Source organism: Lagenorhynchus albirostris, chromosome 2 (genome assembly GCF_949774975.1).
Source record: "Lagenorhynchus albirostris chromosome 2, mLagAlb1.1, whole genome shotgun sequence".
Classification (NCBI taxonomy): domain Eukaryota; kingdom Metazoa; phylum Chordata; class Mammalia; order Artiodactyla; family Delphinidae; genus Lagenorhynchus; species Lagenorhynchus albirostris.
Window position 1 is genome coordinate 124420888 of NC_083096.1, and position 13428 is coordinate 124434315.

The 13428-nt window shown below is 35.3% G+C and overlaps 1 protein-coding gene across 1 annotated transcript in view; it reads left to right on the top strand.

The window, feature by feature from the left end:
• NEGR1 (neuronal growth regulator 1) overlaps positions 1-13428 on the top strand; it is a 914014-nt gene that overhangs the window by 547238 nt on the left and 353348 nt on the right. The window contains exon 3 of the mRNA XM_060142536.1: positions 3735-3860. Within this exon, the coding sequence (XP_059998519.1) occupies positions 3735-3860 (126 nt within the window). The remainder of the gene's footprint in view (positions 1-3734; positions 3861-13428) is intronic.

Consider the following 13428-nt stretch of genomic DNA (forward strand, 5'->3'; position numbering starts at 1 on the left):
AAAGGTTATGAATTTGAAGGTACAAGAGTGATTCCTTTAAATGTATGTGGGAATTAAAAAAAAAAATTTCCCTCCAACACAGACTTTAAATCCACTCCCATCCCTATTGCTTAGAAAGTTTCCAATGTTCTTCAATGTCTCTAACTGGTGATAAGCAACAGTTCATTATTAACACAGATGTAAAGTTGTGTGTATCCCCAGTTATGGTCCTATTAAAGAAAAGTTATTCTGTGATTTAGTGAGAAATCTAGAACTTCTACCTTTCAGTGTTTTTATTTATGGTTTCATGATGATGATGACAATTTTAATGTTATAATAATTATTTCCTGCAAATTAAACAAGTGTATATTTAGATGAATATCTTATTCCTTTATTACTCTGCTCTAGGTCATAAATACTTAAATAATATGCACAGCAACCTAAATACTCATTAAAATATAGAGTTATTTAGTGACTTGAAAATTATTGAATTGACTGAACACACTTCTTTTTAAACAATTGATTTTTAAGTTAAATTTATAAATAAAAAGGTTGAAGGAGTTTGATATAAGGTATATAGAAAAGAAACAGATGTCTAGAATAGTAAGTTATTTTAACTCTCCTCATTTTTCTTTTTTCTATGCAAGCACATAGAATATTGGACATGCCATAAGAAATGTTTTGTCATTTAGAAAGTTCAGTGGCATTCTTCCCACCTGTGCACATGCATCATTTATACACAAACTGTAATCCAGAATGGGAGGGTCTTAAGACACTCGAGACATTACTATTCTCCAAGCTCCTGCAACCCACGGTAGAAATATCACTTTTCTTTTCCTTTATATCTTAGCCTAATGTTCCCCGGATTCATCCCAAACCCTTCCTCGAAACCACACCTTATTCTGGAGGCAGAGCTAACAATATCTCCATTTCTGTTTTCTTACATCGAGGTCACTGATAGTTCTTCTGTATTATAAATAGCACCACAATGAATAACTTTGTGGATAAACTATCCTTCATGGTTTGCTCTAAAAGAAACAAACACAAAATTAATCTCTGATGATTTGAACCCAGAAGGCATACCTAGTAGACCTGTGTTACTCATGTAAAATGAGAAAGGAAAATATGGAAAATATTTGTCTTCTCTTAGTTACTTACCAATCTGCCTCCCTCTTTTAATTTTAAGTTCCTCGAGGTCAAGGATTATGCTTTGAAACTTTTGCATTTCCTGTGAGTGCAGAATTATTCCCTCCATAATAATCAGTAAAACTTTGAAGTCTTGAACTGGATATGCAATTCAGCAAAGCAACACCTGTTTTTGCCTCCCCAAGCTACATACATTGCATGTGAAGGACTTCATTGGCCCTCTCTACACACAACATCTGTTGCCAACAGGTGATGCATTCTGGGGAGAAGTGCCTTGCCAGAGGGATTTCCCTTGCTAACATCCTCTTTCCAGATGTTTCTTTCCTGTAGCAGATCCTGAATTATGAGGCCCCGGGAGGTGGTTGCAATCACTGAACTGACATGTCACACCTGGAATTCAACAGTCTTCCCCCACCACAGAATTTCCCATAGTTAAATGTTAAATCTTAAGTTTATTGCTAAGGGACTTGGCTATTTCTCTGTGAAATCAAATATTGTGCTTAATATTAGTTTACCACTTTAAATATAAGTAGATGTGTAAAGATGAAACTAAACTATTTTAAAGCCAGATAAAATTGACAAAATAATTTAATTTAGAGGCTAGAATGCATGGTCTTATGGCACTCCATCATTTCTCTTAAATATATACACGTCTGCCCAAAGTTGAATCAGTTATATGTTTAAAATAAAACTAATCAGACTAGACTGATGTCTGTATACTATCTTCTACATAAAGAAGGAAAGTATCGTATAACTTTTTGTTTTTTTAATAGTAGACATTGATATATATGTATCTGTATATTTATATATATATATATACACACATTCATAAATATACACACGTGTTTGTATATACACATGTATTTCATGGTTTACTATATCAAACCAATACCTACATTCATATATCCAAAGGATATATATATATTTTTTAATGTTATAAGTTTATTTTTATTAAATCTTCAATTCACCAGTAAGTCTTGCACATTTTTCTCTACTTTCTTCCTAGGGTATTTTAAAGTTTTTATTTCTGTTCTGTTTCAGTTAAGCTAAAAGGATTCTTCTATTTGGAATGGTTTTAATTTTTTATTATTTGCCTGAGAAGAGCTCAATGAAGAGTTTAATGATAATATGTCTTAAATGTCAATTAAAGTATGTCATTTAGGAACAGATACAACAGTATATCACTTAGGAATAAGCCCTTTCCTCAATCATATCACCAGTTATTTATAATTGAATACTTTATATTTGTAATCAAATCATCCCAGATTTTCATGTAGCAGAGTTTTGGTTCCATTAAAAAATAAAAGATGATATTCAAAGTATGAGTAATTTAATTTATCCTTATGACAGATTTTAGTTACTGGTTTTTAAAATAACTCTGAAAATATATCTCTTGCCAAAAGAAACCCTAAGACTGGAAAAATGAGAAAAATTCCACTTAAAAAGCATGTTTTTGGGCTTCCCTGGTGGCTCAGTGGTTGAGTCCGCCTTCCAATGCAGGGGACACGGATTCGTGCCCTGGTCCGGGAGGATCCCACATGCCACGGAGCAGCTAGACCCATGAGTCATGGCCGCTGAGCCTGCGCGACCAGAGCCCGTGCTCCGCAACGGGAGAGGCCACAACAGTGAGAGGCCTGCGTACCACAAAAAAAAAAAAAAAAAAAAGCATGTTTTTATAATAGCTATCAATGTATCTAATTGCTATTTATTTAGCTTTGACCTGAAACTTCAACATACTATATTTTTATATAGGAAACCAAAACTTATGGCACAGGCCCATTGTGTATACTGTCAAAGTGGTGAACTTCTGAGAGCAATTTTAAGGCATGGGAAAAGAGCAGTAGTGAAATTAAAGTTAAACACCAAATATGTGTTTTAAAGCATCTAATAATAATATTGATAGCTAACAATGATGCCAGGAACTTTTCTAAACCCTTTAACATATGCTGACTTATTAATCTTCACGGTAGCTATATGGGGTTTGTACTATTATTATCTCCAGCTTGCAGATGAAGACCTGAGGCTGAGGTAACACAGCTAGCCTGTAGAGGACACAGGACTTACATCCATGCTGTGCAGATTAGAAAACTGATACCTAAATTGCCTTTGCGACCCTGAAATCTTACATCCCAATTCTGTACATGTTTTACCTCACTTAGCTCTTAAATCACCATGTAGGTATAACTGTTCTGCTAGTTTAAGTTTCTTCCAGATTTCCATTTTTCTTTAATCATTTCAACAGGAAAACCATCATTATAGTGAAGATACATGGATGGAATAGACAGATGGCTATATTCTAGTTTATGTAATACAAAGTATTCACAACAATATTTATTGATCATTTAAGCACTATTTAAGCTTTTTGTTATTAAATATTTAATTTGTCTTAAAATATTTCATAGCCAAATATTAGAGAAAATTAGAACCAAACAAAAAAACTCTAGGGTAATCCTGAGGATCTAGAGAATCTATCTTTTAGGTGATGACCATGGGCCATAAGTACATTTCACCACCATAGTTTGATTGCATGATATCATGGAGTTAATCATATATAGTTCAACAGACTTTTATACATTTTTTTCTGACCACTGCATGTTTTGCCATTTCAGTTCCTCCGAAGATATATGACATCTCAAGTGATATGACCATCAATGAAGGAACCAATGTCACCCTGACTTGTTTGGCCACTGGGAAACCAGAGCCTTCCATTTCCTGGAGGCACATCTCCCCATCAGGTAAAGCAGAAAAGTATCAGTGTTGCTCGTGTTGTTCAATATCTTCCTGTAACCTCACTTGTTCAGAATGTAAGAGTCAACTAATTTTTTATATCCTTTTCATGAGGTAGTCAGGATGCATATTTTTATATTTATTCTTTATACCTAAATGCATGTAGTTCACAAAACTTAAATGAACATTTTCTGTCAGAGCCCAGAGTAGAACTTAGGTCTCTTGATTCCTAGGCAAGGTTATTTCCCCTGAAGTATACTGGATAATCACAAATCAATAGACAAAAGGTTCAAATGGAAATATCACAAGAGAAATATCTTCATTTAAATGTGTAAGGCTTTTATTCAATCGGCATTCACATGTTAATAGGCCAGCATGAACTACTGAGGTAATCAGGGGAGAATAAAATTATACAAATTATGAGTTTGCTGCGTCTAATTTCAAACTGCAGTTCAAAATCAAGGATTTGGCAGTTAGAATTAAATTTTAACTGACGAGGGATCTAAAAACCCAAGAGTTTAGTAAGTTGTACAAGATCACATATCTAGGTGAAATTAAGGTATATAACACGTTTATCAGTGTCTGGTGCTTCTGATACAGGGCACATCCTCCTAAAGAGATTGTCAACTTTAGGAAGCTGGGGATAATCATCATCAAGACAGGTCTATTTTCACAGCCACAACTAACTCTAACTGAGTCATCAATTTGTGTAAAATCTAAATATTTGAACTACATAACTTTAAATGTACTATGAAGTAAGAGTGGTACTTTTAATGAATAAGATCCCACCACATTTCAGATAAACAATATTTGATTTATATTTTGGGTAGAAATAACTTGAACAAGGCTAGGATGAGGAAATCTCTTTTAAAGGAATCAAAAAGACATATATTATATAGGCGTAGAAAGATTACAATTAGAACATCTATTTTATCTGCTAATGCTTTCTTTAATATCACTTATCCTTAAGTGCCTTTTGGTTTCCTCATTTATGCAGTAGGACTAATGAGACTTACTCACATCATACTCTTAGTATTACTATTAATGTGAGAAAAAAATCAATAGAACAGCAATATACCCTTACATAATATGCATTATGGTCCCTGTAATATTTCTGAACCATGAGTGTGCTTTTGACTGCCAACATTTCACTCTCTAGAGTGGCTACAGAATCATAAAACTGGTATGTGAGCACTGAATTAGTGACAAGACTCTCCGTGGGGTGTAAGTGAGGCAAACCCAGGACTAGCAGTTAGAATACATGTGCTCCAATCTCAACTTCCTTATTCAACAGTTCAGCAAATCCTAGTGCAAATCTCTTAGCCTCAGTTACCCTCAGCTAGTTTCCTACTTTCCAAAAGTCGAATGATTAAAATCCCTGGCTATTGTGAGACTCAAAAAAGATAATAAGCATAAATGTGCATTAAAAAGTATAAGGTGATATGCAAATGTAAGGTTGATTCTTAATCATCTTTCCAGGGATTTAAATCTGATATGAAAATATAATTTTTGTAAGAATGAAGCATATAATCTCCATCTTCATACAATTTAAGATTAATAATTTGGATTTAACTCTCCTTCTTTGCAGTGCTTGTTATTATGCATATTCTTTTTGTAAGTGCTTGGATACATTTTAGTTTAATTAAATACCATGAATGTTGGTTAGTGAAGTTATTAGAATGACGATAATGGATAGCATCATGAAGCTGAAAGAAGAAGGATTGGGTTTATAAGTTAAACTGTGCATAGATTTGTTTTTCTGATCCTACCATACAGAGCAAATGAGTAAAATTCGAATAAATAGTAACTATTATCTAACGAATAGCTAGACATAGCTGATATTTTTATAAATGGATGGTCACAGGAAGGTAGCTCCACAGAGCTTCTCCCTTATCTACGGAAAAGTTAGGTTGTGAGTTCAACCACATCACAGACATTGCCTGAACCAACTGAAGTTGCCATTCCACTTGTTAGTTCAAACAACTTAGCATACTTTCCCCAAAATATCTTTCTTGAGAAGTTTCTGAATATATGAGCTTCCTTAGAGTTACTTATAGTGATGATTTCTTCCTTTCTATATTTTCTATTCTATATGTAGAAATTAATTTCAAATTTATATTTAAAAAGTTTGGGATTAGCAGATGTAAGCTATTATATATAGGATGGATGAACAACAAGATCCTACTGTATAGCACAGAGAACTATATTCAATATCCTATGATAAACCATAATGGAAAAGAGCATGTAAAAGAATATATATATATATATATATATATTTGTATGTGTATAACTGACACTTTGCTGTACAGCAGATATTAAACACAACATTGTAAATCAACTATACATCAATAAAATTAAAAAAATAATAATAAAAATACTCCGAGTAAGAAAAAAAAAAAGTGTTACAGAAATAATGCAAAGTACACCCTATGTCCTTTACTCAGTTTCATCAATCATTTTTCCCATTTGCTTCAACATTTGCTGTGTGTAAAGTATACAGAAATATTTTTTGTCATTGAATTATTTGAGAACAGCTTGCATACAGCAAGCCCCTTTCTCCCTAGTGATATTCAGTGTGCATTTCTGAAGAAGGATATTCTCTTCTGTAACCACAGTGCAGTTTTTTAATTTTGTACATTTAACATTGGCATTATACCTTTATCCCATTACTATCCATGTTCCAAATTTGTCAGCTGATTGAATAGTGTCCTTTAGAGAATTCTTTTCCCTTTAGTATTGTATTTAGTTGTCATACCAATTTAGTCCTCTTTAGTCTGGGGACTATTCCTTAGTCTTTCTTAGTCTTCCTTGACATAGTCTTCCTTCCTTCCTTCTACTTTTTAAAAAAATAGAATATTTCTCATTCTGCGTTTGACTCATGTTTCCTCATGATTAGAGTCTAGTTATGCCCATTTGGGATTAAATAAGTGAAGCTGTAACTTCTCAGGGAATGATATCCAGAGGCACAGGATATCCAACCCTGTTTCTGAAATTGAGAGACCTATTTACATCTCTTGAATGCAATTCACATAGCTGCTCTCAAATGCTGTGATATCATGAAGCTAAAACTCACTTAAAACTTCTGGAGAACACTGACAAGTTTACACCAGACATTTGATTTTGAATAGAAAGACAAAATAAAATTCTTAATCACACATTATTTATTAATAAATCTAGATCCAGTCAGAAAAAAAATAGGAAAACTTAAAAAGATAAATTTTAAAATCATAGATTGTATATGACAAATATGGAAGCATTTTGAAAGCCTCTGTCAAATTTCTACTTATTATTCATTGCTGTTTATCTTAATCTCTGTTTCCTAGTTCATTCCTATTCTTTGATATCTGGAATCTCCAGAGATGTTCTTACTTTACCCTGCTGGTGTTTATAAGCTAGCAAAGATATTCTTTTGTCTCCAAAGCCAAACTTTGAGCATGAACACTGGGCTGTGTATCTCAAACTCTTTTTCCTCTAATCTCTATATGCTTAGTGCCTTTTGAAAGGATAATCTCATTCTAATTATCCACAGGAGTTAAGATTATTGCCTAACTCAAGATAAAGAATGTTCCGTTAAGTTCCCTTTATCCTGTTATATTCCATCCATTCTTTCCTGTTTGTCAGGTCCTTATTTCATTAAACATCCTCTTTCTCCCTACATCTTTAAGCTCTTCTCCTCTATTAACTTTATCCTGTTCACATTTAAACAGGCTCAAGTCGCTCTTTTCTGAAATCAATCTTTTGACACATCACTTTTGTTTAGTCAACAATTATTGAGCACTTATAAAGGAAACCACAAACAAGTGGTCAGAGATGTAGGAATAGAATCAGAAAGCCATGATTACAAGAAGCCAAAAGAGGAAAAAATTCCTGGAGCAGTGAGTGGTTAAAAATGTCAATCAGGTTAAATAAGATCAGACCAGTTACCTTTGGGTTAGATAGTTTGGTGATCATTGCAACAATTCAGTGACATAATGGACCATAAACTCAGCTGTGGAGGAATAAAGAGCAAATAAGAAGTGAAGAACTTAGATGTGGAGGCAAACTATGAATCCAGTTAGTCAAGGTGAAAATTTTGTTTTTCTAGTTTTACATATATTATTTTTTGTGTGAGGAATATCTTTTGTCCCCCTCTACAATTGTCAAACTTACTCCTTTTTCAACTTTTAATAAAGCTATTCCTGAGCATCCCAAGAAAAATCAGGTGCTTCTTTCTCCATAGTTACATAGTACCTTGTGCCACCATTCATGTGGGACTAATTCTCTGAATTGTAGTCTTTGGTTTTGTTTGTCCATGGTCTTATGGGACAGGGAACTCCTTCTGCCCAGAAACAGTGTTTGTTGACCTTTGTACCTCATGGCTTAGCACAAGACCTGGCACAAGATAGGGGCTCCATAAGTACTGCAGAGTTAATGGATGCTGCTCTCTGTCCTTGCTTCCCACATGACTTCTTAGAACTAGAAATTAAAATTTGAAGAGATAACATGGTAGTGTCACAAGCAAGTATTTCCTGTCTGATATCTCCCCACTACCTTTATCTCCACTACCTTTATCCCCCTAATATATCCCCCTAATATAAATTCATACCCCTAAATATGAATCACCCCTTAATTTCCCTTATGCCTTCAATATGGTTGCACCTCTGTGGTACTGTGATTTATAAGATATATATATATATGACCTTCATGCCATTTCTGGCACCGAGCTCCTAAAAACCCTGGAATTTCATATCAGGGGAGTGAGCTATAAAGGTGTTTTTATTATGTTAATGAGGTGACTTTGGGACCACACCTAAGGTTGGTTGCCAGGAGAACCAACTATGTGATTAGAGGATTGGAATTTTCAGTCCCACTCCACTGACTTCTGGGGAGGGGAGAGGGGTTGGAAGTTGAATCAGTTCTCAATGGCCAATGATTTAATCAATCATGCCAGTGTAATGAAGCTTCCATAAAAAATGCTAAAGGACAGAGTTTAGACAACTCCTAGATCAGTATACATGTGGAAATTCAGGAAGAGTGGTATGCCCAGAGAGCCTGGAAGCTTCTCCCCTCATCCTTTCCCCATACTTTGCCCTATGTATCCCTTTCATCTGGGGGTTTCCAAGTTATATCCTTTTATAATAAACCAGTGATATAGTAAATCAAATGTTTCTCTGAGATCTGTGAGCTGCTCTAGCAAATTAGTCAAACCCAAACACAGGGTCTTTGAAACCTCTAATCTATAGCTCGTTGGTTGGAAGCATGTAACTGAACTGAACTTTGAATCCACTCACCTGCCATGTAGCAAAGCCAGTTTACTGACACCAGATGTGGTGAAGGAAAGTATAGTGTTTATTGAAGGTGCCAAGCAAGGAGAATGGGCAGCTTATGCTCAAAAGACCCCAGACTCCTCAATGGCTTCCAGGGAAGGGATTTTAAAGACAACATTGGGTGAAGGCTGCAGGATGTATGACTTTCTTCTGATTGGTTGATGGTGAGGTAACAAGGTGGTGTTTCAGGAAACGTAATCATCAATCTTCTGGTTCCAACCAGTCTGGGGTCTATGTGCTTATGGTCACCATGTAGTCATCCTCCTACATGGTGGGTCTTAGTTTCTGCATAACAACTCAAAGATATACTTAGATTGTTATGTATATTCATTGAGGAGGAACTAGGATTTTGTTTTATCACCCAACTATTGTTTCTTGACTGCTTTTCCTTGGTTTCTGCATTCCCTCACTAAACTAATTAGTAACTGAATGAATCTGCTCTTTGGAACTCAGAGAAGGCCTAGGAGACCAAAGCCTTTTTCTAAAAATGAGAAGTGTGGTACACAGAGGGGCTTTTGTACCAGTGAGGGCCCCACAGGGTCCTTTCAGATTCAAGTGCAGGTGATAACCTGGAATTGCTACTGACGTTTGTTGGGGGTGGGGGAGCAGGGAAGTCTTGTAGTACTGAACCCTTATTCCATGGAATCTCATGCTCTCTCTGGGTAGTGTGAGAATTGAGTTAAATTGTAGAACACCCAGCTGGTATTGGATAATTGCTTGGTGGTATGGGAAACCCCCAATCAACATGTTGGAATTAGGTTCAGCACTTTAACTCCATTAATGTAAAGAACAGCTTGCACCAAAGAAATTTTAGTTAATATGGTTCAACTAACATGTATTCATTACTTTATGTAGTTTAGGAAAAATGGGAGATACTTGTGTGTACTTGTCTCATATAAGCCTCAAAACTGAACTGTCAGAGGGTATTGTCATCCTCATTGTGCAGATGAACATGGCACTCAGATTGTTTAAATAAATTGCCCCAAATGAATATGAGGTTCTTTTTTTCCACTTTTTACTTTGAAATAATTATAGGCTCACAGGAAGTTGTGAAGTTAGTGCAGAGAGCTTCCACATACCCTTTACCCAGTTTCTCCCATGTTACATTAGATGTAACTGTAGTATGACACCAAAACTTGGAATGGATATTAGTGCAATGTGTGCATGTAGTTCTACATCATTCTATCATATGAGTTGATTTGTGGAGCCATCATCACAATCAAGATACAGAGCTATTCCCTCAGCACAAAGATTTACTGTATGTTATCCTTTTAGCATCACATCTACTCCTTCACCATCCATCATCTCTAGCCCCAACAAACACTAATCTGTTTCCCATCTCTTTAATTTTAACATTTATAGACTGTTATGTAAATGAAATAATTCAGTGTGTGACCTTTCGAAATTGGCCCTTTCACTCTTGAGATTTATTATCTAAGTTGTATCATACACCTCAATAGTTTGTTCCTTTTTATTGCTGAGTAATATTTTGTGATATGAATGTACCACAATTTGTTTAGCCATAAATGTGTTACAGAATATTTTGGCTGTTTCCAGTTTTTGGCTATAACAAATAAAGCTGCTTTGAAAAACCTTGATTTTTTTTTTCCAACCCACATATGTTGTTATATTTTAAATAAGTCTTTTGTAGATAGCATATTGATGAGTTATGTTTTTGTTTTTGTTTTTGCGGTATGCGGGCCTCTCACTGCTGTGGCCTCTCCCGTTGTGGAGCACAGGCTCTGGACACGCAGGCTCAGCGGCCATGGCCCACAGGCCCAGCCGCTCCGCGGCATGTGGGATCCTCCTGGACCAGGGCACAAACCCGTGTCCCCTGCATCGGCAGGTGGACTCTTAACCACTGCACCACCAGGGAAGCCCGAGTTATGTTTTTATCCACTCTGACAATCCATATTTTGATTGGTGTATTTAGACCACTTAAAATTAATTTAATTATTGATTCATTAAGGCTTATGTATGACATCTTTTTCTTTTGTTTTCTGTTTGTTCTCCCCCTTTTTTTTTGTTTCTGTTTTCTTTATCATGCCTTTCTGTGTGTTACTTGTGCACTTTTTAGAATTCCACATTGTTTTATCCACAGTGTTTTAGAGCATGCCTCTTGGTATATATTTTTTAGTACTTTCTCTATGGATTATATAATATATACATAACTTATCATAGTCTGAGGATATTCATATCTTACTACTTCCAGTGAAGTATAGAAACCTTACCTCTATTTACTCTCCCACTTTTCTAATGTACTTATCTTAAATATTTTCTCTACACCATGAGAACTGTATCAGACAATGGTACAGTTTTTGTTTCACTTGTCAAATATGTATTAGAAAACTCAAGAGAAGTAAAGTGTTTTGTATTTATCTATCTTTTTACTTTTACCATTGTTCTTCCTTCCTTCCTGATGTTCTGTTTCCTTCATTTCTATCTAGAAAACTTCTTTTAAACTTTGTGTGTGTGTGTGTGTGGTAGGTCCACTGGAGACAAATTCTCTTAGTAGTCTTCATCTGAGAATGCCTTGATTTTGTCTTCATTCTGGAAGGATATTTTTGCTTGGAATAGAATATTGTGTTTAATAAAACCGGTCAGTCATTATTTAACATTCGAGTAGCCTTAAAATGGCCATAAGGCAATATTTGGAAATCACATGTATCAAAGTATAGAAACTTTTAAATAAAAAGTAAATAGTATTTTCCATGCGTTCCATAAAAATTGCTATGAGTTTACCTCAGCTATAAGTTAAATAATATAAACTGTTAATCAAGATAAAACACACTTTTCCAAACTCAGAGATTTTAAGGACTTTACAATTTTCTTTTTTATAGTGTTTATTTTATTTTTACTTGTTGACAGTTTGCTTTATTTATTTATTTATGGCTGTGTTGGGTCTTCGTTTCTGTGCCAGGGCTTTCTCTAGTTGTCGCAAGTGGGGGCCACTCTTCATCGCGGTTCGCGGGCCTCTCACTATCACCGCCTCTCTTGTTGCGGAGCACAGGCTCCAGATGCGCAGGCTCAGCAATTGTGGCTCACGGGCCCAGTTGCTCCGTGGCATGTGGGATCTTCCCAGACCGGGGCTTGAACCCGTGTCCCCTGCACCGGCAGTCAGACTCTCAACCACTGCGCCACCAGGGAAGCCCGAACTTTAAGATTTTTAAATGACAGCAGTTTCAGGATAAACAGAGTAAATAGTCAAGGATTCATTAGACCATTTTTCAGCAACCTAAGACCTGTGAACCAAACTGGCCTACTGTTTGTTTTTGTAAATGAAGTGTTTGTTGTCATTGTTGGAACACAGCCATACTCACAACCTTACATATTCTCCATGGCTACTTTCTTACTGCTATTGTAGAGCTGAATAGTTGCAATAGAAATCACATGGCCCACGAAACCTAAACCATTTACTCTGGTCCTTTAAGAAAAGAATTGCTGACCCTTGCATTAGATGTTTTAAAACAGGTTCCCAGCTGCATAACATACAGGTTTAGCATATTTAACCTCTCATAATCTTTAAAGGTAATTAAATATAACCGTAAGATAGAAAATCCTAATTACTAATTATCAGAAAAAATAGACTGAAAAAAAATGAAAATTATTATCTAAAAGCCATGAACGCTATTGAAATCTATTGTTTAAAATAATTCTGAAAATAGTTTTAGTCATCACAGGTACTAACTAGAAAATATTACTTTCTATTAGTGCTCTTTATTCCATTGTCATTCCCCTTTCATGAAAGAAAGTCTTCTTTGAAATGCTTGAGTGCTGGGTCAATACCAAGGGTGATATGATGAAGAGGCTGTGTGTGTGCTCCTTGAAAGCTGGCAACATGTCCCCCAAACACTATAGTTCTTTAAGAGTCTTTTTTCAGGTTTGCAAGCCTGACACTGCACTTTGCTCTTTAATGTTAGGAAGAAGAAAATGGAGTAAAACCAGCAATTTATGCTGATGACATTTCAACAATACCAGACCTTCAGATTACAAACTATGGTTCTACCTCCCTTGTGTAGTTGAGTTGCACTCTTTGTGGAGCTTTTGTGAATTTTCATAATGGTTTTGCGTAATGGATAATTACATAATGAATGAATCTACATAATGATGGCAAGTTAAACTTTTACCATAAAATTGTACACCAATAATTTATATATACAGTTAAAATTGCCTCTTTGCTCTGAGAGTTTTCTTTATAATTTTAACTTTCATTTGTCTGTATCCAAAGCCCCTCTATTTCTATCCAGTCATTAGTGGGCTATTCGGAATT